This window comes from Coloeus monedula (assembly GCF_965178545.1).
Source record: "Coloeus monedula genome assembly, chromosome: 1".
Lineage (NCBI taxonomy): Eukaryota > Metazoa > Chordata > Aves > Passeriformes > Corvidae > Coloeus > Coloeus monedula.
Genome location: NC_138781.1, coordinates 107,053,152 through 107,079,463, shown reverse-complemented (window position 1 = coordinate 107,079,463; position 26,312 = coordinate 107,053,152). Strand labels below are relative to the sequence as shown.

Genomic DNA, 26,312 nt, shown 5'->3' with positions numbered 1-26,312 from the left:
TGTCCGGTCATAGGTTGGACTCGATGATCTCGGAGCTCTTTTCCAACCCAACTGACTCTGGGATTCTGACTCGCTGTAGGCGCCAGCGCGGCACGGAAGGGTGTCCGTGTGTTTCTGTGTCCGCGGCTCTCTGCGTGTCTCTGTGTTTGTGGGACGACCCCGCGGCGCGCGGGCGCATGCGCACAAGGAAGGCGGCGGGGAGGGGGGGGCGCGCGCCGCCGCGTCGTGCCCGCGCGCACAGGGGGGCGGTGCTGCCGGGGCGGGGAGGGGGCGGGGAGGGCGCGGGGCCGCGCTCGGGGGCGCGCAGTAGCAGCGGTAGCGCCCGCCCTCGGCCCGCGCCCCGCCGGCAGCGCCCGCAGAGCCGCGCCGAGACACCGCCCGCCCTCCGTGAGGGAGCGGCGGCACCGCCGGCCCCCTCCTCCTTCTCCTCCGCCTTCTCCTCCGCCTCCTCCGCCCTCCCCTCTGCCCCTCCTCCCGCCGGAGCGAGCGAGCGAGCGAGCGAGATGGCGGCCGCCGGGGCTCTGGCGAAGCACGAGCAGATCCTGGTGCTCGATCCGCCCACCGACCTCAAATTCAAAGGTGAGGAGGGGGGAACCCGGCGCGGCCGAGGGGAGCGGGGCGGCAGCGGCGGGGTGTCCCGTTCCGCCTGGGCGCCGGGCCGCCTCCGGGCGCCGTGTTCCCCGCTGCCTCCCGCGGGCGGGCCGCGGTGCCGGGCGCTGCCCGCCCGCCGGGGGATGGGGGGCGCCGCCGAGCCGGCGAGCGGGATCGGCCGCCGCCATCTTGGGATCCCGCGGGGATCCGCGGTGCCGGGTGGGATCGGCCGCCCCCTTCCTGCCCCCGCCCGCCCCGCCGTGTCACCGCTGCGCTCGTAGGCCCGGCCCCGAAGCAGCGGCGCCCGGGGACACGGGTGTCGCTCTCCGGTCGCTGGCGGTGCGGGCTCCCTCTGGCAGCAGCGGGCAGGAGAGGCCCTGGAGCGGGCGGTGGAAGCCTTGCGGGGTTCCAGGCTTCACGAGGCTGCCCTCACGTCTGGCCTTGTCCCAGTTTTCCTTTCAGGCGTGTTGAGGCCCCGGTGTCCCCGCGGGGCTGGTGCGGCTCTGCACCATCTCTGCCAGGCACCCGCGCCCTCGTCCCGGTGCGTCCCAGCCCGGCAAAGGGCTCCCCGCCCTTTTCCCAAAGCTGTCATGTCTCAGGCAGGCTATCGGAACGTAAACAGGGAGCTCGCGTCTTCCCTGGGAATGAGGGAAAAGGAATGTGTGCGTTTCGGAAGTTTTATGTGTCCTGTGTGTTGCGTGCCGACCGCCTGGCTGTGACCGCTGACGTGCTGCTGTCAAAATAGGTCCCAGCTAGTGCTGGTATCGTGTGTGTCTGTGGTTTTCTCTCCTCATCAATGAGATGTGAAAGGGAGGGCTCTGTCAAAAATGGGTGATCGTTGAAAGGCAAGGGCATAAAGAAAAACGTGACAGAACATGTAGGTTGTGGTAGTACCCCGTGATGATATCTTACAGCTGTAAGGGGCATTGAGAAAAAATCTCAGAACCTTTTGGATTTAGAATCATCAGTATTAGATTTTTTTTTTTAAAAAAAACAGTTAATATTATGTGAAGTTACATTTTTGCTGACTGTTGTCAGCACATGTACGTGCCTAATCCTGTGCATGCTTCTGTTTTCCACTTTTAGTAGGCTCATTTTTCATTGTTTTAGAGGACAGAGTGGAATTTATGATGTTGTAAAAATCTTCAAATGGACAACTAGAAAAATGAATGTTTGTATTAGGAAAGAACACTGTATTCCCCCAAAATATCTTTGGTCTGGCCTAGCATTTAGATAAATTAGCAAACTATACTTGTTTTATTGGTCTATCAAATAATTTAAACCCCAAAATCTGTCTAACCTTGCATATTAATTTCTTGATAGCTTTTTTTTTTTAAATTGCACTTTCATACACAGAGTCAAAACCATAGCAGGAACTTGTCATTTTCACTTGGGTTTTGTGTTGTTAAAATGCTGCCACTCATATTTCAGTATGCTGTATTCTTACTGCAAGAACAGGTTGGAGGAAAATGCATGATTTTATTTTTTTTTTTAAATTAAAAAATTACTGTGCCTAATTCAAAGCCTGCAAATGTTGAGCTGTCTTTGAGCTGGAACTAAGCCGTATTGGTGTGCTGTGAAAGAGTGTGTTGATAGAATAAATACTATAATAGAAATTCTGTCTGTGTGAAGCTGTTGTCAGTCAGTGATCTTTATTGTGCTGTGTGTTTATGCACTGAGAGCATGAAATGTGTATTCTTTAGGCATAAACTTTGGTTTCAGGCTAATGCATATATTAGGAAAATGTCTGTAGAGCAGACTAAGCAAAAACAAAATATGAAGCATAATGAGACTGCAGCACTCTCTATTACTGTACTATTGCAGTAATATACTATAGAAAGTGCTATCAATTGAGAGAGCATCGAGTGCACTCTCAATAAATATTTTCTAACTGCTTATTATTTAGAGGTGTTTAAAAAGGTTTGTGGGCCACAAACTAACCCAGTTCTAAAGTACTGTGTTGAAGAATATAATATTGGCAGTAGGGAATTCTGAGTGTCACCTTTTAAAAAGTAATTGGTCAGTAAGAAAGCAAATATATGACTCAGATTAAATGTAGCATAGTGTAGGAAAAGCATAAAACTTTGTTAAGAGAATAAAAGTATATATTTTTTCAGTGCAGCAGGTTATTCAAAGTTATTTTATTGGTACAATTATCCATTATTATTATTGACTTAATACTGTTGGTGCATATGTAACAGAGATCCAGTTTAAGTCTAAAGATTTGAACAGAACAAATAATTTTGTTGGTTTTCTTGCCCCAGGAAGTTGCAATGGATTTGCTGACCTTTAGGATAACAGTGAAATGTGATAGTGTGCCCCTATACAAACAACTATTTCAATTAAAAGACACGTAGTACTTATCTGAAGGAGTTGTTAACAAGACTTTAAATGCATCATTGCCTGATGAAACTGCTTTTTAAAATTAATATAACCTAATTTACTCTGTCAGCAAAAATAAGGTCTGTAATACATTTATCCTTTAATTTTATTCAGCACGATTCAAGGGGAGTTCTAAAGAACATGTCCTATGGTGGCTAACACATTACATGTTTCCCTTGGTGTCCAAGATTGCAATCCTGTTTTTATAGTGCTTTATAGTCCTAGAAATTTCAATCATTAATAGTGTTTGGGTTGTGGTTAATTTCCTCTGTCCCCCTGTGGTAGTTAGGTTTCTTTGGATTCTGAAACTATCAGGAATATCTAAGAAAAAACACAATATAAGTAAGTATTTTTCATAGGGTTGTGCAAATGTGACAAAGGGAAAAACTGTACTTAAACGTGATGAAACCAAGAGGCAGTTGATAAACTACGTAGTATCACTTTCAGACGCTCAGTATGGAGCACTGAGAATCTCCCTCAGGGTTCTTGTACCCAGGTTCTTCAGCCATTTTGCGTCTGTAGGTTGGCTTTCTTTTGTATTCTAATGTATTTTGTTTAAATTCTCAAATCTGAAGTTGTTGGAGTTTATTTAGGACTGGATAGGAAGAATTGAAACACAAGACAGTTAAAAGCAACCCATCTGGAAGGTGGAACATCTGCTTCTTACTGGTGTCTTCTTCATGTGACTCATACATGTAATTGTTATCAGTAGCTCTAATTTAGTGAACATTATGGGAATTTGGAGTTGGTTCCCTGTGAGTAAATACGCTTTTTAATACTTTTTTTTGTAAGCAGTCATGTAGTTTAATAGCAACATTTGAAGTTTTAAGTTTGAAAATTTGTAGCACTTTTGTGGAAACTCCTTCTTCCTTAAACCAAAGAAGCCAGTTCTGCAATTTTATGTAACATGTATTTAAGTTGGTCTTTGATGATGGTCCTTTGTTTAAAAAAACTTTAGAAACCTTCGCCAAATGTTTAAATCAGTCATAAGACATGCTTCTGTAACACCTAATTGAAAATCAACACTAGTGGATTTGATGAGCTTTGGAAGATTAGTAGACAGTGTTCAGAATTTGAATTTCGTGCGATTCAGATGTGTCTGACTAGCAATAAGAAATTACAAAAATGTCTGAATATTCTAAATTTATACCCTTTATTGAAGTTCTTGCTTACAGGTGGGTGAGGTCCAGTCATGTTACCTTTGTAGACATCTCAAAATAATGAGCCACTCTTTTCCTTTAGCAGACTAAAATAAAATTTGGAATGTGTCTGTGTGGAGTACGTTTTCTATGATGGGTTGAGTTACTAGAAGGGATCAGTATAACAGAGGATGTTTAATTTCTGATTGTTGATCTGAATCATAGTCTAGAATTGTCAGTGTACAAAATCAACTATCAGCTGGTATATGTTCAAATGACTTTTCATGGGAGGTAGAGAGCACTTCACTCAAGTATTGCGACTTATTCTGAAATGCAGATTTCGACAACCTTGTAAATAATACAAAATATTGCTGTAGATTGTTTTGTAATCATTACACTGCTATTGGTAACATTGAAAGCCACAGGCTATGTGTTGCTGCAAATCGAGAAGGTGGAATTTAAAGGCAAAAATAGCTCAATGTTAAATGCATCTCCTACCCTCAAGGTCTGTTGCCAGAATTGGCCTAGGATGCCTTTTGGTGTAGGCAGTTTGAAGTCCTCAAATGTGATCTTACTGCCCTACTTGTGTGTATCTTGATTATGTCAAATTTTATGCCTGTTTTCATTTTCTTCAAAGTATGAGTAAATTTGTGATGTCCCAATTTTCTAAGATAAGTTAGAGAAAAAAAAGGTGATTGGGATGTCAATTTTCTGGTATCTTCATTCAGGAACATTTTTGAAACGAAACAGTGGGAGTGTAGGGGGGAAAAACTGATTGTAAGTGATTACTAATATAGTTGTGACTTTCTGATACTTTGAAATGGTTCCATTTAAGTTAATATTTTTGCTGGCTGAGAATTGCGTAATGGCAATAAAATGACTCAGTATTCAACATGTAGTCTGACTTTTTTTTCTTTTAAATACAAGAGTGATTCTTGTCATTGTTTGCACTTCCTATACATATGCTTCTATCCATTGTTTCATGGCTCAAACGTAGTATTTGTTAGTATTTTGTTTTCTTTAACTTATAAGTATTAATGAGAATTTAAGCACAGGATGATTTGTGGGAATATGTTGAGGAAGAAAAAGGAAGGTAATGTTTTTTACCTGGTGTTGCTTATGAGGTGGTATTGTGTTATACAGTCATATCTACCACTGTGCTAGACTGCATTTAAAACTGCCTTGTAAAAAGGGAGTTATATTGATCTGTGAAGTCAGGTGTATTATAGTGTTTGATTGTATTTTGGCAAAACTAGTTCGTCATTTGTTTTAAGATTTAGTACTGGAATATTTTCCTGTGGTGACAGAGGTACACAGCAGTGAAGATTTAGAAGTTTTGTCCTTTACCTGAAATTTATAGGGCTTGGTTTTACTTAATACTGCTGTTGCTTCACTAAACAGTGAAACACTATCCAAACCTCACATCTTGTTCTTCTAGTGTGTAACAATGATTATTAGTATAAAAGCTTCACCTTTGCATTGTAATTACTATAAAGTGCCTACTCATGCTGCTTGTTGATAGCGTAAGCAAGTGTTCTAGATCACCACAAGACATTTTTATTAATATTATAAAGACATTCTTTATTATTCATGAGCATTGTACTGTTGTTCAAGGCCAGGTTGAAAAGTAGAAAGTTAGAGGGGTTTGAGAGGAGTTGTTTTATTGCATCAGTAAATAGGTCTGAATAGTTAGTGCACCAGTTTTCCATTGTGGAAATATAAATTGTTCCTGTTTTGACTTGACTGTGGTTTGTGAATGTTTCACTTTCTGACTGACTTCGTCTTTGGGAGATGTTTGTTAACCAGGTCTTTGTGACCATCATTAAAGGGTTTTACATGCTCCCCTTATGAGCCATGAATTCAAGTAGAAAAGATTTCTGAAGAGAACTTGCTGTATTAAAAGTGGAAAACCAACCCAGACTAATTAGATAAGTATTACATTTTCCAGTTTGGAAGTTGTCAGTTTACAAGGCTTGTGGTGTCAGATGAACCTGATAAGTGAGTGTAAGGTAATTTCTTAAAAAAAAAAAAAAAAAAATCAGCAAAACGACTCTACTAAGATAATTTCTGATGTAGTATTGTTGAAAATAAAAATGCATAAACACAAGTTAGAATTTTACTAACTTTGTTTTTCTTAAGGTGGTAAGACTTTACTTGGGGCATGGTTATCTTGGCCCTTAGCTTCTTTTTCCTTTTAGTGTTGTTTTGTATTGTATAAGGTTATTTCCTGGCATTTAAAATTATTTAGCAATGTAGATGTCGTATTTCATTTTAGTATTTAAAAGTATTTAGAAGTAAATGGTTATGTAAATTAAAATAGATATTTTCACTTCATTCCTATATGAGTAAGGTCTTGTGAATTAAGATAGTTTGCTGAATATTGACTTGGTGTAGGACTTCATGTGTTTAATAACATGGAAGAGGAAAAAAATAAAAAGAAAAATAAGTGTTTGCCTGAAATTAAAAAAAATAGTCAAATCAGGATTTTTCTCTCCTTTATTTCTCAAAATGTGGTCTTACTAGGAGTAAAATCTTAATCTGACACTTCAATGCTGAAATTGGTCTGGCCTCAATAAGAAGCAAAGCCTTAGTGGAAAGAATAATTAAAGACATGGAGGTAGATGGAACATGGAATAAAATGCAGTGTCCCAGGTACAGTGTGGCAGTCTGATCTGAGACCTTCTCTGTCTGTTATATTGGGGGTTGCCCTGACCCGTGTGCAGGACCTGACACTTGGCTTTGTTGAACCTCAGGAGATTTCCATGGGCCCACCCATCGCTCCTGTCAAGGTCCCTGTGGATGGCATCCCTTGCCTCCAGCGAGTCCACTGCGTCGCTCACTTGGTGTCCTGTGCAAACTTGCTGAGGGTGATGTCACTTCCACTGTCAGTGTCATTGATGAAGACACTGAATAGTATTGGTCCCAGGATGCATCCCTGAGGGACACCGCTTGTGGCTGATTTTCACTTGAACATTCAGGCATTGACTGGAACTCTTTGGATGCAACCACCCTCCTTGTCCATCTACCGTGCATCAAACCCATATCTCGCAAATTTAGGGGTAAGAATGTTGGGGGGGACCATATTAAAGGCTGTGCAGGTGTCCAGGTAGGTGACATGTGTAGCTCTTCTCTTGTCCATTGATGTCCGCCATAGAAGACCACTAGATTAGTCAGGCATGATTTGCCCATGCTAAAGCCTTGTTGGCTGTCACTTAACTTAACTCCTTGTCTTCAATACATTTTTATACATCTTCCAGGAGGGCCTGTTCCATTTTTCATTAATGACCTTGGTGTGGGTGGGAGTGTGCTGGTACAGCTCACTGGTAATAATGCAAGGTTAGGAGATGTGATAAATGCAAAAAAAAAAAAAAAAAAGATGTGTGCTAATAATACAATGTTTTCTTAGAAGTGATGAAAAAGAAGTAAAACTAATGACTAGTATTTAATCATGGGTTTATTGTGAACGTGACAAGTCATGAAATGGGGCGAATACAGGACTGTAATTTTGTAGTGAGGAAAGTATTAATGTCAAGGTTTTTAGCTTTGATGAAGCTTCATCTGAATGCATCCCTGGCAACACCTAGTCAGATAAAATGAACCCAAATGGGAATGGTGCAAAGACAACTTTATTAAGACAAGTGAAGTAGAATAGCTTTAGCTTGTTAATCTTAGCAAAATGAAGACTGAAAGGGGATCTGATTGCTATCTATAAATATATCAGCAAGGTAAGCACTGGGGAAAAGAATATCTATCTAAACTAAAGGATAGGATTGGTGGAAAAATGAATTTGCTTCAAGTGGCTATGAATGTATTTAGATCATTAGAAACTAGCTGAATCTGAATCATGTCAGTCTGAACCAACCTTCTAAAACTTAAGTAGGCAAAAATAGTTTTAAATTCATCAGATACCATCTTACAAAATTTTATTAGTTTTGTGTGGACTTTAGAAAGCTTCTCCTAGGTCATGAGTTTATAATGTTCTTGAAAGTTTGGTAGGACATTAATGGTACACAATTATGTACTTAACCTACAGCAGGTATGTTGTGTTACATTCCAAGACATTAGAATAGCTTGACTGAGATATATTTAATTTTTTTTTTCGTAAGAAGGGATATCCATGAATTTAAAAATCATATACTTAGGAGTAACTGCTCCATATGTGAACTAAACCTAGTAATTCTAGTTCATAGGGATATGATGTTAATTTAACATTATAATGTTTAACACTATGATGCTAATAAGGCCACTAAACATAGTAGACCCACTACTGTGGTAAAAAATAAAAAGTAAAAATTGTTTTATTTTTTAATTTGAATGTCCACTAGCCATCTACTAGACACGATCTATGTTGCAGCTCAAGTTGGTACTCCAGCTGCTTCTGTGGAAGTGAGCTGACTGTTCCTGAGAAGTGTGGCTGTGTTGGCTCAGCTCAGGACTGGGATATGAAGTTGATGAGGAGGTGGAGTTTGTGGTCCTGTCTGATCAACAAGACTGACTAAATGCGACTTCTTTGAAGCAGATGTTTGTTTACCTGAGTGCCTGTAGGAAGTGATTGCACTTCGCTTTCAGTGGCTCGGGAAATGGAGACCTGTAGCCTATGCTTCCAGAGACAGAAAAGTCACCCTGAAACTGCAGTGAGCTGTTAGTGTGTTTGGGAGGCAGTCCAGTGTCAGCTAGACCTGTCTGTAGGAAAATGCTAATGTCTGATATAAAAGTCTGTTTTGACCAGGCTCTGTGTTGGGAGCTGAGGTTGGGCACCGTGTAGCAGTCCGACAGCTAAAACGGTTTGGTTTTTTAAAAGAAGTGTGTGAGCTTTTGTCCCTGCTGGGAGACTTGTGAATTTGATTTATTTTTAAAGTTACTTTGTTACACTGTTGGGATACTGCTTGCAAGGAAACCAGTGAAAACCACAAGCGCTTTGGTGGTCTGTTCAATGTTGGTGTCTGGCCTCTGATGCCCGGTTCTTGGAGCGCATTGGGAAAAGTGCAAGGCAACAGTTTTCGATCAGGTCTTCTGTGGAAAGACTGATTTTCTATGTGTCACTACAGCTGTCATCTGAGATGATTACAAGTGTTCTGATTACTGCTATAGAGTTTGAAGAGTATCTTGTGTGTTGCAATGCAGATCAGTTAGGTGTGTCCAATGGGAGATTTCTTATATGAGGATGCATATGGATTTTAAGCTGCTGAATATTTGAATATGTTAAACAGCAGATCTGAGCTTTTCAGCATCACTGAAACCATTTGTAAGTTATAGCAAGTTAAATACAAAGCAAGTGTAAAAGGAAAGGGAAAAGTTACTTGTTTAGTTCCGTTGATCAAATATGCTAGTATTCTGGAAATCTAAGAATGTCTGTAAATGTCAAATTCCTTAGTTATCCTACCTTATGCAAGCAAAGAGAATAGTTGCTCCACCACGAAAGGTTTGTAACATAGCCCTTACTGAACTAAGTCTGTACTGAAAGGTTGCATGTATATATATTAGTTGCTTCAGGACTTTGGGGGGATAATTTGATGGTTTAAATGTTCAAGTTTAGCACCATTGAAATATTTCTACTGTTCTTATTATTTCAGCAGTGCTTTGGTATGAATAATACTTTGTGATTAGATCCTGAAAACTTTTTCCTGCTACAATTAAGAGCTACTAATTCTAGTATGCTCTTAATGTGTCTTTGGCAAGAATAACAATGTAATCAAGTAAAGCTAAATTGCAAATAAGAAATTCACAATATTATGGAGATTAAGGTTAAGTTACAAGCATCCGTTTGATGTTAGTAACCAGACAGTTCTTTAGTAATGGCATTTTTCAATGGGAAAAATATTAAGAATAGACATATATGACTGGATTGGGTCTAGACTGCTCGATTTTAAAGTTTAAGCTAAATACCAGCAATAATATCTTTGGATGAAGTTATTCTGTGTTATACCATCTTATTACTAGTGGTGTTTTGTTGTTGTAAGGCTAAAGAAACCAGTGCCCATATTTAACATCAAATGCAGGGCAATCTCCATTTAGTCTGTATTTTGTCTAATATATAAAGAAGATAACGTTCTCTTTACCAGAATTCCTGGTAATGATCTGTGGCTGTACTTTACCCTTGAGATAGATGCTTACTGCATTTTTACTGTGGTTTCTTGGCTACTAACAACATATCAGTCACAAGCTGGGGTGAGTAAGAAGTTTTGATCCAGAAAAAATATGTAAGGAAATGTTTTGTCTGCTTTGAAATGTCAGTATGTTGTATTTTTGTCTTTTCTCTGTCAGAATGGCAGGCAAAAGGTTTCAGCTCCCATTTCCCTTACACCAGCCCCCAGCAAAGCATGCATGCCAGCGTCTGCACAAGCACCTCTAATAAGCTGTGTAGCCATATGCAGGCTCTGCCCCTTTGACAGAGGAAGATGAGCTATTTTAGGATTAAAAAATGGACATTGTCTCAGCGTTTTTTAGAAAGAAAAATCTATGATAGACACATCAGGAGCATGAATGCTGACAGCATCTCATCGTGGGGAGATAAGATAAAATCTGATGTTACCCCTGGTAAACAGTGGTAGCCTGGAGTCAGCCCTCAGGAATTGTGGACATTGAGGTGTGTCAGCTTTCTAATAAAGCCTGTTTTGCATTCTATATTTTACGTGGAGGTTGATGATAAAACAAAACTATTTCTCAAGTGCCAGGGTAGAATAAGAAGTGAAAGATTCTGTAATGCTGTTCTAATATATTAATATCTTCCTGAAAGCCATGATTATTTGTAGGTATTATTAATCTCTCACCTTCATCCATGATCATTCATATCCATGTTTAAGTATTAATCCATGAAACCGAAGCTATTATGCTTCATAGACCGTGAATAATTTTAATGTAGGTGATTTGTTAGAGTTGGGATTTTTCTTCCAGTTGGAGAAGGTATTTGAATGGTCACGGTTCTGGTATTTCAAGAGGAAGGAGTTACTTATGTTCATTGGCAGTGCATGTTATATATTCTCTTCAGATCTTTTTCACAGAGGTCTGAATATTAATGTCTTAAAATTAATTTATGGAAATAAACAACATTCCACTCACTTTGTTTTGTGTCAGCTGTGTCACCTATGCATTTTTCAGAAAGTACTATAAAATTTGATTTTGGGTAATTCAGTGCTTTCTATATATGTTATATCTGATAGTCACGGTAGTTTTGACTCGCCACAGAACACCAGTATTTCTCATTTTTAGATGTCTTTCCTTCAGTACCACTGGTGGAAGATGATCAGGTTAAGAAATACTTAAATAAACTGGACTTTATAAATCCTTGGGCCCTGGTGGAATGCATACACAAAGTGCTGAGGGAGCTGGTAGGTGGACAAACAGGCTGACAGGAACCTTGTGAAGTTCAACAAGAAGTGCAGAGTCCTTCAGCTGGGGAAGAACAACCATCTGAGCAGCAGTGCAAGGCTCTGACCAGCTGGGAAAGTGGCTTTGCAGAAATGGCCCTGTGAGACCTCAGCTGGAGTGCAGGTTCCAGTTCTGGGCTCCCCAGAACTGGAGAGACACTGACATAATGGAGAGAGTCCAGGGAAGGGCCACAAAGGTGATGGACTGGAGCATCTCTCTCCTGTAAGGAAAGGCTGAGAGAGCTAGGGATACTCAGCCTGGAAAAGTGAAGGTTTGGGAGAATCTTGATGTATAAAAATACCTGAGGGGAGGGTGCAAAGAGGACGGAGCTGGGCTCTTTTCCCTAGTGCCCAGTGACAGGACCAGAGGCAATGGGCACGCCTTGAAACACAGGACATTCCCTCTAACATCAGAAAACACTTTTCTACTTTGAGGATGACCAAGCAGTGGCACAGGTAGACTGTGGAGTCTCTGTCCTTGGAGATATTCAGAAGCTTCCTGGCCATGGTGCTTGAACTGGGAGTTTGGCCCAGATGACCTCCAGAGGTCCCTTCCTGCCACAACCATTCTGTGATTGCTATGTCAAATGATGGGAAAGAAAAACAATTAAATTTTGGCCTAATTTAAAAATTCTGTATTGCGTCATATGAATATTGATTACATGGAGCTATGTTAATTATTCTTTCTTTGTTCCATTGCTACTTTTTATTCTGGCAGAATAAGTTGATGGAGATCTTACTCTGTTCCTCTCAGGTCTGTCCTAAACGTCAGTTAACTTTTCACAAAATTTGTCTTGCTTGATTTACAATATCACCGTTAGTTTTTGTTCTGCTGACTTGAACTCATTTCTCATTCATTAGTGTTCAAGCTGTCAAATGCAGTAAATGAGTTTTCTTTGTCTGCCCAACCCGACTTTATGTGCACTGAAAGAAAACTGCCCTAAGTTTGTTTTAGTAAAGGTGCCTTGAAGTGTTCTGTATGTTTCAAGTGCTCTTGGAATTTCAAAGGTGATGCAGCAGCTGTGAAAATACAACATTCCGCTTAAAGCATATAATTCACATAGTTTTGAAGTTAATACTGTAAGACATTTTAAGGAGTGTGGATTACTTTTGCCAATCTGTGTACTTCTTTTATGTGTACTTACATTGTTTTTAGGTGTAGCTGAATGTATTGCTTTTCTGTGCCAATTTACAGCTTAAATAAACTTTGATTCAATGCATGAACTAGAGTGTTTTCTGGCAGAGTTGGCTTAGATATTGGGTTTTGCAACAGCTACAGTTCATTGTCTTAAATTGAAGAGGGCAATATGCTTAACACTTAAACTGTTCCATAAAATGTTGTTGATTTTGTTTAATAATGCATGCTCATTTTTGTACAACTGTACAAGTGATCTGCCTTATAATTATAAAAGATTGAGTGTAATTTAATAAAATTATAATTTCTTCTTATCCAGTTTTAGGTAGAGGTGATGTTTTATGACAGGCTTTGTGTGTACATTATGACAGCCTTACTAATTTTGAATGGAGCTTCTTGCTGACCAAACCTGCCCCCTTCTCATAAGTGCTTTGTTTGCTCTGTACTGCCAACAACTAGACATACTGACATGGGTCTCTCACCTTTCCCAGGGGTACCCCAGCCTGTGGAGGTTTATCTAAGCGCTTCCTTCCCATATTAGGAAGGCATATTCACATCATCATTTTTTCTCTGATGTTTGACCATCTCAGGTGGTAGAGGAATGGGTTTTGAAGCTGGGACAGTGAAGGAGACCTTCAGGCATCTGAAGTGAAAATAACACTTGATGAAAAAGATCTCTGTACAGGTCCTACCTGTCCAGTAATACGTAGTATTTCGGTCATACTACAGCATAACTAGCAAGCATGTGGCAAGCTGGGAAACTTGGCACTGTGTTTCAGCAGTGGAAACTGGCTCTGCAGAATCTGTGGCATTTCTTCTGTCCACTAGTTGTTGTAGTCCAAGCTCATAGGTGCCAGAGGCAACCCTGCCATTAATGTTGTGGTGACTGTGCTGCAATATAGCTGAAATAGAAATTAATATTTCACACACATTAAGTGTTTGGATATGTCTGGTATTTCTGAGTGTGATTAGGCAGGTGTCTGTCCTTCTTTTCTAAGGCCCTCGTAAGTCAAAGTGATGGGAAAACTTGCAGCATGAGTTGTCACTGCTCCATTCAAAACCGTTGGAACAAAATGACACTCTCACAACCTTCATTCCAGGAAGATGCTGCAATTGATGTCTTGAATTTACACAGCTAAGAGAGTTGTTGAACTCTCTGTCCCATCTAAAGTAACTCTTGATTTCCAGAGGTTATTAGATTGAAATTATGGGTTTATAAAGCAATGATCTCTTGTCATTCGACATCATGTTACGTTGATATATAGCCTGAGTTATTAGTTGAATTACCACAGCTTCTGTTTGTACAGTTAGACATAAGCCTGTCTGAGGTTTAAGTGCTTAAATAAAAACCTGCTTGGACCTGAGTGTCATGCAAGCAGCAGGTGAGATGCTATTTTTGAGATTATAATGCTGCCCTGGTGTAGTTGAATGTTTACTGAGATGAAGTGGGTGTGCATTTGTCCATTTTGATGCATGTGCATAATGTTTGTATCCATCTTTGCCAGTTCTTTTCCTTGTTTATATGCAGTCTGTGTAATATGATCCAAAACATTTCTTCTTCCTGGTTCTTCTGCCTCTGCCCCACCTTTTTCCATGAGAAAGGTCATAGTTTAGGCTTTTGCACTTAGACTGTTACTGCCAGCTTGTACTTCATTCCCCCACTCCTCCAAAGATAGGGATGCTTATGTTTGTGTAACAGTGAACTCCAGAATCTTTTACAGGCATTGCAGTTTCTTTTTTGAAGGGTATGTCATGCTAACTTAGATCACATGATTTTTTTTTCTGATTTACTGTCCTATCTGTTCCTGCCTGTCCCTGCTCAGATCCATGCTGTTGGTATGCCACTAAACTATGAAGACAGCTGGGTTCTGCAGGAACAATGAAATTCAGTCATCTTTTCCTTTTGTGCACCAATTTGCTACCACCTATTTATTAAATCTGATGGTTGCAAGTCTTGAGAGGCTTTATACAGCTATTTTCTTTAAAGCTTTTAGAAAGCAGGTGAAAGGTAAAGCTGTCAAAAGCATCCTCTAGACCTTGAAAAATATTTCAGTCACTGCTGAAAGAAATGTCTGATTCTAAAAAATGTCCCCAAGGTAAAAGCTTTTTTTTGTGAAGTATCCAGGAAATGCAAAGGAGGTCACTGCATTCATGTACCTGGGAAAGAAAAGCAGATTTCTTATAATTATCTGAAGTGTTGAAACTGACAGTAAATATCAGAGTAATTTGAAGAATATTTTGAATCCTATCTCATTATTGCACACTTTAAAAAGGCAGGCTTGAGGAGACCTTTCACGTCTCAAAAGAAACAGAACATCTTCTGTTTTGGTTTAAAAACCAATTAATCATCAGTTTATAAATTCACTGCTACTTTGTCTTGAAACAAACTGATTTTGAATAGTATAGCTCCTTTTCTTGATGACTGTGCTTTTCAAAAGCCTCTGAACTGTTTCTTTTTTTCCCTTTGTGCAGAATGTCCTTACTAAAAGTAGTTGACAAAATTGAGAAGCAGAGCTCCTCAGGTGGCCTGGCGTTGCAATTAAAAAAAAGGCAACACACAAGTTTGAAAGCCAGATTCAAGGTGCTATTTGCCTCTGGGCACTGCAAAAGCAGTGGTTATTAGATGACTAATAGCTTAGGTGGTTGTTACTAAAACTCCCAGAGTAACTTCCTCAAAAATGTGTGTGTAGCTTGAAAAAATATGTGTTTGGTGTGTTATGAGTGTATCACCAGTCTTAGAGTGAGAAGAGTATTCCACTGCCTGATTTTAGTTCAGTTTGTGGTATGGGTGATGGGAGTTATTTTTGGATCTCTCTCTATAAGTAAAAACAACTGGATCCTGCAAGAGCCATCAGGAGATGAGTGGCAGGAAACTTTCAAGTAGTTTTGTAAATCTTGGAGGCTGTGTCAAATTTGCCTGAATTGAGAGGATGACTTATTTCATCCACCATATAAAGTCAGATTAGAAGTGAAGTTTCAGACAAATAATACCAGTTCCTATTTTGTCAAAAGAACCTCACTGAATCTAAATCTAGCTCACATGCATTTTCATCTACATCTCAGTATTCTGGTTGTCAGTAATTTTCTTTTTAGTCTTTATGTATTTGTATCTTGGTATTTTGTATTAAGACTGTTTAACGCTCTCTCAATCAAGCATTTGGAATGAGTTATAGAAACAAAAGCATCAGTCAAATAGTGAGCCCTCTAATGTAATAACATGTTTGATGGTGGGCAGAGCTATTTCCTTCAGGGAAGTACAGACCCCTCTCTGCAATAAGTTGTTGAGAAGAGAGTTGACTTCCTATGTCTCATGCAATTAGTGGTTTTGTTGTACCTTACCACTTGTTCATATCACTTATATTTTTCATTCAATTTAATCTGAAGTTTGCTTTCTTTGTAGTTTTTTAATGGAAAAGTTGTTGTTTTGTTTTCAATACTGATAAAAATTATTTTGAAGTAATTTAATGTGTAACTTTAAAGAACGATAAGGTTCTTAAAAGTTGATGTACACATGAAATATTCTTGAGTAAATTTCATGTTTATCTGAGTACCATTTTTCTAGAGCCCTTGCAGTCTTGCTTTCAGATGACAAATGCGTAAGGGAGATTAACACGGCTCAGAATGCTGTGAACCTTATTTTTTGTGCTGTTACTGTGTGGCATTGCATGAAGGTGATCTCTGTTGGAAGATATGCTTTTGCAGTTTGATATTGAAATTATGCCTCTTGTCCAAGTCTTGTCCAATCTTGGAAGGAATTCCTATCCTGAAGGTTTAACATAAATACAGTTAAGAGAGTACATTGCATTGAATACATAAATATAGCAACTACAACCTGCTTTTCTGGGGATCACTTAGAGTACACGCATAAACAGAGTATCATTTCTCTTGCTTATTTTGAGTTTAAAAGAGGAGATTGATGCCTTGTTCAGTCAAGTCTATAGGAGCTCAGAAGCCAACAGAAGTTAAAATAGAGTGAAATATAGCAGTGACTGTATTTTAGTCTGTTTTCTTTCTTTAAACAATTGAAAGAGTTCCAAAGAATGTGTTGCTTCTATTCCTAAAGAAAAATTCAGCAAAATTTACTTCTGCATATGACCAGTACCTTCTTGGTATTTCAAATGTTAAGAATGATTTAGTAAAATTAATATCTGCATGTATGAACCACTTGTGGCAGCAGCTTGAGTCTGTTGTACTATTTAAGAGTTCTCGATTGCTGTGATGTATATTGTTGTAACTAGGGTGATAGAGCACTCTTTACATGTAACACAACGTATGTGCCTAACAGCTGTATGATTTAACCTGCTTTTAGAAGTTTGTTGGCAACAAGATATATTTTAAGAGTTACTTGTACCTATAAAGAGATTTTTTCTCAGAGATACATGTATATTTAAAAAACACCAACCTTTTTTTCAGGTCCCTTTACAGATGTAGTAACTACAAATCTTAAACTACGAAATCCGTCAGATAGGAAAGTATGCTTCAAAGTGAAGACCACAGCACCTCGTCGATACTGTGTAAGGCCAAACAGTGGAATTATTGACCCAGGATCATCTGTAATTGTTTCAGGTAAAAAACAAAAGCACGCAGTTGTAGGTTAAGTGCTTTTAAAGCCTTTAATGAAGTTCCCTAATGCTTGATCTTAAAGACTGTTTGAAGTATGTCAACTTTTTAAAACTTTTTTTTTTTTTTTAAATAAAAGGGATTCCCTTCATAAGTGTGATGGCAACTTGATGCAGAGCTGCAATGATATATGAAAAAATCCTCTGTATAGAAATACTTGCCTTTGTCACATTTATCTGTGGCTCTCTGAAAGGAGGAAAAGCAAATTGAAAAAGGGCAGTGACATTAACAGTACCTTTGCTTCAGACTACTATATTCATGTTTAGAAGCATTACTTGGCTGCTCTGATGTGCTTAAAATGTAACATTTCATAGTTCATTGCATTTAAGAAAAAATTAGTTTACAATTGTAGCTAGTTGTTTTTCTCAAGAAAATGGGAAGACTAGATACTAGTTTTAAGATTTGGTAAATGATTTTTGTAGGTCATTCTCTGGACCATTTTGAGGTAGAATCACTAGAAGAAGGGGGATTCAGGTTGTAGAGATCACAGGCAATACAGGTGTGAACTCCTAGATGTCCTAGGTCTAGAAAACTGATTATTTTAGAATCCTTGGAGACCTCTGTAGCAAAGCAAAAGGGAAATAATGGAGCAATCCTCAGAGCTTTTCAGATTCACATTCTTACACCCTTTGGCAAGTTTAAAAGAAGCTGGAGAACTGTCTTCAGGTGATATGTTCAAAAGACGCAAAGAAGAACCCAAGAAAACTTTGGTTGATTAAAACCTTAGAGTAACTTTCCTTGTAGGAGTTTTCTGTTCTAATGTGATCTGTAGAACGGGGCCCTTTAAAACTTCATTATTGCTTACCATGGGCAGTCCAGCATCTGGACTCACGTGGTACTTGTTCACTGACTCAGAAAGATCATTTTACTGAGAATTGGTTTAAGATTCAAATAGTCAAAAACTTCTTTATTTTCATCTTCAATGACAACTTACAGCCATTTTGCCTTAGCTGTGTGTTTGATCTGATATCTGGGGTCTTTCCAGTGCGTAGTTTGATATCACAGTCAAGATCTTGCTGGACTTTCTCTTTAGGGAATTTAATAGATCGAAGGATTACATCCTGTGTGTTTTCACAGTTGCAAATCATCCTTTTAAAGCTTTAATATTTTGGTTTTTCAAATGAGTCAGTACTGGAGCTGTAAACCATATTGTGGCTTCAGGATCACCAATAAAGGGAAACAGTGTCACACTGCTTGACTCTTCAGTTGGCATAGCAGGAAGTCTTTGGTGTGCCTATTTCTGTATTACTGGATTCTCATGCAGTTATTAAGCTACAGTGACCTCAAGATGTTTTCAAGTGCAGTTGTTGAGTTAGAGTGACTCCACAGTGCTTTTCAGAACTAAGTTCTCTTCCCCAAAGTGTCAGCTTCATCTTTTTGTTTTTAGGCATGTAATTTCTTTTGGGTAATTTGCTAAAATAAGTGCACAGATTATTTTTCTAGTGACCCACTTTATCTCATCAGTCCCTCAACTGAGTGTTTTCAGTGCTGAGTCATCTTTCATATAATTAAAAATAGATTTCTCTCACATTGTTGTGCAGAGAGAAATAACTGTAGGATACTGTGGGCTGAAGCTCTTACGTTCAAAACTGAATGTTGAGGTAGTGTTAGCTGTCTTCAGCCTGTTTAATGCATCGTGCTGAATCAGACCCAAGCCAGTTTTTAAATTCATTGTTGGAGATGATTTGACAGTCATTTTGAGGAAGTCCACAGACATTTTTAAATCATTTATCACTTTTCAGTTGTGAATCACTAAGAAACCTTCTTCAGCCATGTTTATTAATTTTTTTCCAAAAATACAAATTCCGTAAGAGCTGTTTTTCTTTACCTTGATGCCCTAAATTTACTATTTATTATCCTGTCATGTATTGTTTGTTGTTAACAGCAATTGCTTGTTGTTGTGGTTTTTTTTCATGATATAGCATGTTACTTTTCTTCCTTCACAGCTTGTTACTGTTACTTGTTACTGTTTTTCCTTCTGCTGTTGCATTTTTCTAGCTCTATCGGTATCTCTTCTATAGCTTTTTCATTGCTGTAAGATAGGTACATATACAGATACCGGTTATAGGACTCCATGTAATTTTTCTTATATTTTTCTGAAACTGCTTCTGCTTCTCTTAATTTTGTATAAAGATATACTGAACTGGCATTCCCATTCTGTGGAAGACAGGTGTATGTACACTGCCAAAAAATTAATCTCTGTAGTTCACTGAGTCCTCATCCTCTGGTAGATCAAGTTGCAAGCCTACCCCCCCTGCCCCCATACCTAGATGTAATTTTTTTTTGTCTCTCTTACAGGATCTATTTGTACATATTTGTATATGAAATGTCTTTTCCTATAGTAATTAGAGAAATAATCATGTCAGCTACACCAGTCTCTGACCTCTGAGTCCCTGTTTCTACAGTGTATGCACTGCCTTTGCATTTTAACTTTCAGTGTCTGTTCAATGGGGAATAAATCTGAAGTGGATAGCATGCTTGCTGTAGTGATTAGCTGAAGAGTCACAGTTTTATTTTTTTCTTTGAAACAGTAATGCTGCAGCCTTTTGACTATGACCCAAATGAGAAGAGTAAACACAAGTTTATGGTACAAACAACCTATGCACCACCAAATATTACAGATATGGAGGCAGTGGTAAGTAAAAACAGAGTAAAATGACTGTTGTATTTTTTTTTCTTAAAAAATTTGACTTAGCTATAAATGATTCACATTTTTGCAGTTTCTGTTTGAAGAAGAACTGGATTTTCTCTGAACAAGTGTGACTTCAAATGTGATTCAGGGTTTTTAATATGAAATACAAGGTCAGTTCTTAGAACTTGCCTCTAGTGATTAACCTCGAGGTTATTAAATGGATATAGTAGTGAGTCTAAGGTAAGATCAGTTCAGTGTTAAAATATGGGCATGTTATACCTTTACACGCAGCTGATTTGAAGGGGATAAACAGATTGAATTTGAAGGAATCAAGAGTATATTCAAACAACAAGCCTGAAGCTGTCTGAAATGGGTTCATTTGGTCTGAAAAGTGTTTAAGTGAAATGTTGAATGGGATTATAATGAATTAGAACATTTTCAAGACTAAGATGTGTCTCCCTACAAGATACCAAGTGGCTAAACACAGGACAAATGATAGATTTATTTTCTGTTTTAATAGAACCTGTTGTAGCTTTAGTTCTTAGGCTGGGTTGGTCTGATGCAAGATCCAGAAAGAAGATATGTAGGTTTGTGCTTGTTAGTTCAGAAGTAAGGTGCCCGTTTCTGATTTTACTGGCTGGCAGCAATGGGAATTAAGCCCTCAGTTGTCAGAATGTGCTTTTTAGGGTGTATTTGGACTCACATAAGTATGTCCTAAGGTAGAGGTCAACATTGCACATGCTTCTAACTCTAGAAACTATTAGGGAATGCCTGTGTTTACACAGGTACATCTGATGTTCACTCAAGGCAGAGCAGGAGAGGGGAAACAAAGGATAAAGATGAGATTTTATAAATTGCTGAAATCCAGGAGGAGACCTTTTCAGGTTTAGGCTCTGTCCCCTTATAAGAAGGCAAAGACTGCTGTGGCATCACTCTTCACTGGAAGCAGTGGAAAACCTTCTAGATTTTGTGAAGCTTTTGAGACGTGAAAGTTAACATCTGTCTGCTTTTTTGAACTGGTTTGTTTTTCTTCATATGCTCTAGTAGCTCTTGGGTATGTGTGGTAAATGAAGCATGGCTATTTGGTGAGGATATAAAAACCAGCTTCAGAAATACCTTTCAAATAACTGCTTTCTTAGTGTGTTCAGGTATACAATACTGAGACATGGAGCTTTCAGGAAATCGATAGTTGTTGTTGTAAGTTACTGTATAAATAATGCCACTGGAAAAAAAAATAATAGGAAGGATGTTATGAAAAACCTGAATATTTGAGTCTGTAACACCTACAATTCCAAGGTAACAGTAGAGGACCTATTAGAAAAATTTCTGCAGACTTCAGAGCAGTCTCTGAGCCTAAGAATTTAAGGCAACTACATGAAGTGCATGCTTTGAATGTTAATTGTCAGTTGAGGAGAGAGATTCCAGCATATTTTAGTTATTTAAATAGACTGATAACCATTAGAATTTAAAATGGTTTTTATAAACAGCTTTGAAAAATTCTCTAGGCCCAAATTGTCGCATGATATGGAGTAAAAGGAGAAAGTGGTTAAAAGTCTAAAATTTAAAGAACTAAAAAAAATTTACTCTAGAACAAACACAGAGTCACTAGAGTCACTAAAAGGTGTCTTTCAATCTTTTGTTCAAAATCAGCGCTTCCAAGATGGGATACAAGAAGTACATTTACTGACGCTTAATAGGGCTAGAACTTTCTTTTCAAACTGACTCCAATGCTACTTGTGTCCCATTGTGTGTTAAGAAACCACTGTATTGTCCCCTCCCTATTTCATACAAACCTCTGATGGATCCATCCTTGCATTCAGTTTACTCTTTTTCATTTCCAGACTTGAATAACCATTTCTAGCTTTTTTTACTTCACAGCAGTGAGTGTGAACAAAAAGCATTGTTCATAAGCAAGTCTGAAAATTGCAGGGAGGGTAAACATGGTATTCAGCTGTGTAGAAGGCCAGAGCTAAGAGCAAGCTTATGAACTGTTGAGATGTTTGCATGAGTCCAGCATGTTAAATAACTATTAATTGTTGTCTTAGTGGAAAGAAGCGAAACCTGATGAGTTAATGGACTCCAAATTGAGATGTGTGTTTGAAATGCCCAACGAAAATGATAAACTGGTAAGTAAGGAGTAAGAAACTGTAAGATCTGTACCACTGACTGGTAGGATCTCACAGAAATTTCAGGTTTTTTTCAACCTATTTGATTTAATGATTAAATGAATTGAAGGAATTTGTACTAAATTAGTCAGGAGGGGTGTTCAGTATATAACTTTTTAAGGATTCATAGAATCACAGAACAGCCCAGGTTTAAAGGACCTTGAAGTACTGTCTGGTCCAAGATCTTGTCCAAAAGGGAACACTGTCCACCCACATCTTAGAAAACTCCAGCATTGGAGACCAGTGCCAAAAAACTATCTTTTTGTTATTTTTATACTTCATAGTTTTTGTATGCAATCTCAGTATAATCTTGGAGGGATGGGGGTGTAGCAGTTGCTTTGTGGTCTGGGGTTTTTTTTGTTGGTTTTTTGGTTTTCTTTTTGGTTTTTTTGGTCAAGAATAATTTGTGAGATGCAGGTGTAAGCTTCCGAAGTGTGTCTTAAACAGTAAAAATGTAGAGGTTGAGCATTTAATATCAAGGCACTTAGTTATCTACTTTCTGGCTTTAATTTCATGAAGTGTGTAATGGACTGAGAGAAATGTAATGGGTATACAAAACTACCTTCTTTTGTACTTTTTCCTAAGAAACTGTCCCTAGGGACAGAGGAGCTGAGTCTTTAATTAAAAAATCAGCTCTTTACAGCCACTCTTAGGGAGCTTTACGCTCTTTTAGGGCCAACTCTTTAAGGCCATTTTTCTTAGAGTGAAGTGCTTTCCGTCCTGATGTGTAAGAAATCAAGGAAGGCAGGCCAGAAAATGGCATAGCTGAGCAAGGATCTGCTCCTCGCATTGAGGGGAGTAAGAGGGCAATGCACAGCCAGTGGAAGCTGGGACATGTGACTTGGGAAATACAGGGCTATGGTTTAGGGGTGTTTAGGGGTGGGATCAGGAGAACCAAGGCACAGATGGACTGGGACTTGGCAGGGGATGTTTAGAGTAATGAGAAGGGACTCCGTAAGTACGTATGTCAGAAGAGAAATGACAAGGAGAGTGAACCCCCCCGACAGACAAGAAGGGAGAACTGGTGACAACAGATACAGAGAAGGCTGAGGTACTCACTGAGTTCCTTGGCTCAGTCTTCACTGGCAGTCAGGCTTGCCGTGTTGTGGGGGTTCTCGTGGTTGAAAAGCTGGACATGAATCTGCAGTGTGTGCCCACAGCCCAGAAAGCATCTTGGGCTGTATCACAAGAAGTGTGGCCAGCAGGTCAAGGGAAGTGATTTTCCCTCCCTCTACTTTGCCCTTGTGAGACCCCCATCTGAAGTCCTGAGTCCACCTCTGGGTTCCCCAGCATAGGAAGGATGTGGACCTGTTGGAGCAAGTCCAGAGGAGGGCCCTGAAGATGCTCAGAGGGCTGGAGCACCTCTCGTATTAGGACAGGCTGAGAGAACTGGGGTTGTTCAGCCTGGAGAAGAGAAGGCTGCATGGACACCCCACTGCAGCAACTTTTAACAGAGGCAGATAGTGGTAACACAGGGGGGGATGGTTTTAAACTAAAAGATGAAAGATTTGGTTTAGATGTTTGGAGGAAATTCTTTACTGAGGAGGTAGTGAGGCACTGGAACAGGTTGCCCATAGAAGTTGGGGAGGCCCCATCCCTCAAGGTGTTCGAGGCTGTGTTGGATCAGGCTTTGAGCAATCTGATCTAGTGAAAATTGTCCCTGCCCATAGTGGGGGGATTGGAACTATATATTCTTTGAGGTTCCTTCCAACCCAAACTATTCTATGATTCTGTGATTTTGAGCAGAGCTGTGGGAATTAGATTTTTAATTTTAGTACTGTTTTTTTCACAGCTTTTTGTGACTTTTCATAATTAGTAATATGTATTTCAGATGCTGTGAGACTTAAATTTCATGTTTGTGCAGCACTTTATTTTCCTTCACTAAAAGGTGTTATAAGTGCAAAACATTTGTATCATACACACTTTATAGGAGTTTGTGACATGATCTGCTTTGGTTTTACTTTGTTTTGTTTCTTAGTATTGCAGGATTACTTTTCTTCCTTTTATTTTTTTCCCCCCAAGTTCAGATGATCTTTGGTGTATTTTATGCCCTCTTTTGGATGCCTCCTGGGTCAGTGTTAAGCAGCTAAAGTATTAATTTGTGTCTCAGTAGAGTGTAGTACCAGGTAAACAGTGCAATCTTCTCTTGCTTTTTTAAACACTTGAGCTAATCAGAACTGAACTGTCAGTGTGTCTGTTCAACTTACTGTAAATATAAACTTTGTTGAACTATATCGGTAGCTTCATTGTTTCACTTTTAAGCTGTGGATGGTTTTTCTTTGGGTAAGTAAAATTCTCAAATCATTCTTGATATTTGTAGAATGATATAGATGCAAGCAAATCCGCCCCAGTACTGAACGCATCTAAGCAGGATGGACCGATGCCAAAACCACATAGTGTTTCACTTAATGATACTGAAACAAGGAAGCTCGTGGAGGAGTGCAAAAGACTTCAGGCAGAAATTATGAAGCTGACAGATGAAAATCGGCACCTGAGAGTAAGTTCTGTGTCCACATTTATATTGAAGTGGCTTCACTCTGCTTGATTCAAAGGTCTGGTTTGTAATTAGGCCAAAACATATGTATTCCAGCAAGTAGATAAAACTGTTAGAATGTCAAGATTGATTCGCTGTATGGTTTTACTGTCCTGTATATTATGTATATCTTGAACTTGTCAGTGATTGAGACTTTGTGATTGTCATGGATGAGATATTGAAGCTGCATAATCTTCTTCTTAAATGAAATGGTCCTCTTTAAGGTGATCTTATTACTTTAGGTCTGAGTCAAAGCTACTGAATTAAATTAGCATTTTAAAAGTGCTTTATTTTTCTTTAATAATAAGTAAATGAGATCCAGAGCAGTAACATTTTGTATTACAAACAGAGAATAAGAACAATTGTTTGGCCAGAGGAGGTAAGCAAACACTACTTTCTAGTACCTCTATGTAAAGGTGTTATTTCAGTGACCCGTCAGTAGTCAATATATGACTTTATGTGTCTTTTCTATATATTTGCTTTCAGAACAGTTTGGACAATTTCACTGGCTGTGGTAGTCTTTTAAAGAACTATGAAATAATATATAATATAATAACTATGATATATCCAGACCTGTAATCCTGATGACATTGAGACTAAACAAAGCAGATGTTTCTCATTAACAATAAGGAATTACTTCTATGTAATTTTGACACATATTAAGTAAGAGCAGGATGCTTCATTGGGCCTACCAAGATTTTTGGAATATTTTTTAAGCAGAGAGACTAGTGAATTATGGTCCTTATTTAAAATACGGTTTTCTATGTCCATGTTTTGGATTTTGGTGTGGTGTCATGTTGTATGCGTTGAGGTTTTTTTAGAAACTTTATTTAAATATTCACCAGTAAATATGGCCTTTTGAGTTCAGTTTTTACTATTGTAATGATGTATTTATATTTTTTTTCCATCTGTGTTTTTTCCTCCCCTCAGGATGAAGGCTTGAGGCTCAGAAAGGTAGCGCACTCGGATAAATCTGGATCGCCCACAGCTTTGGCCCTCAGAGATAATGGCTCTAATTCTCTTCCTTCACTTCTTGTTGTAATTGCAGCCATTTTCATTGGATTCTTTCTAGGGAAGTTCATCTTGTAGAAAGAATGAGTGAGAGAAGCATGCAAAACTGCAGCTTCCTTTTTTGTTTTGTTTTGTTTTGTTTTTTTGTTTTGTTTTCTCTTGGCCAGAAAAAGGTTTGTTTACCTACCACATCATGGGTAGTACAGCCCGAGTGGCTGTTCTTATGTACAGCATCATAACAGGCTTTGCCTTTAATGATCTCGCACGGTTAGAAAACACAATCTGAAAAGACAAACTGTTCAGCTGCTGGACAAAATTGTACATTCAGTCATCAATAGCAGGTATCAGTTGCACAGTCAGTCCTTTATGAAAATTCATAAATAAAGAATTGTTCTTTCTTTCTGTGGTTTTAATAAGAATTCGAGAATTGTTCAGAGTCTTGTAAATGTTATTTTAATAATCCTTTAAAATTTTATCTGTTGCTGTTACCTCTTGACAAATGATTTATTAGATTGCTAATCCCACTCATTCAGGAATATGACAGGAGGTATTCTGGGGGAAATGGTGCCTCTTACTGTGTAAATTTTCTCCTTACCTTACTTTGCTAATATCATGGCAGAATTTCTTTCTTATTCCTTGTGAGGCATTGTTGAGAGTTTTTCATCCTTAACAGTCCTGTCCCATAATATTTAACATGACAAAAGAAATAAAATTGTTAACAGATTTTTCTGCGGGTA

At 38.8% G+C, this 26,312-nt stretch overlaps 1 protein-coding gene across 1 annotated transcript; it reads left to right on the top strand.

Annotated features, from left to right (window-relative positions):
* Positions 1 to 268: 268 nt before the first annotated feature.
* On the top strand, positions 269 to 26,312 carry VAPA (VAMP associated protein A). The gene is made up of 6 exons (XM_082295783.1): positions 269 to 579; positions 17,028 to 17,180; positions 19,766 to 19,869; positions 21,912 to 21,992; positions 24,352 to 24,528; positions 25,495 to 26,312. The coding sequence occupies exons 1-6, from the start codon at positions 504 to 506 to the stop codon at positions 25,651 to 25,653; spliced, it is 750 nt and encodes a 249-aa protein (XP_082151909.1). The 5' UTR covers positions 269 to 503; the 3' UTR covers positions 25,654 to 26,312.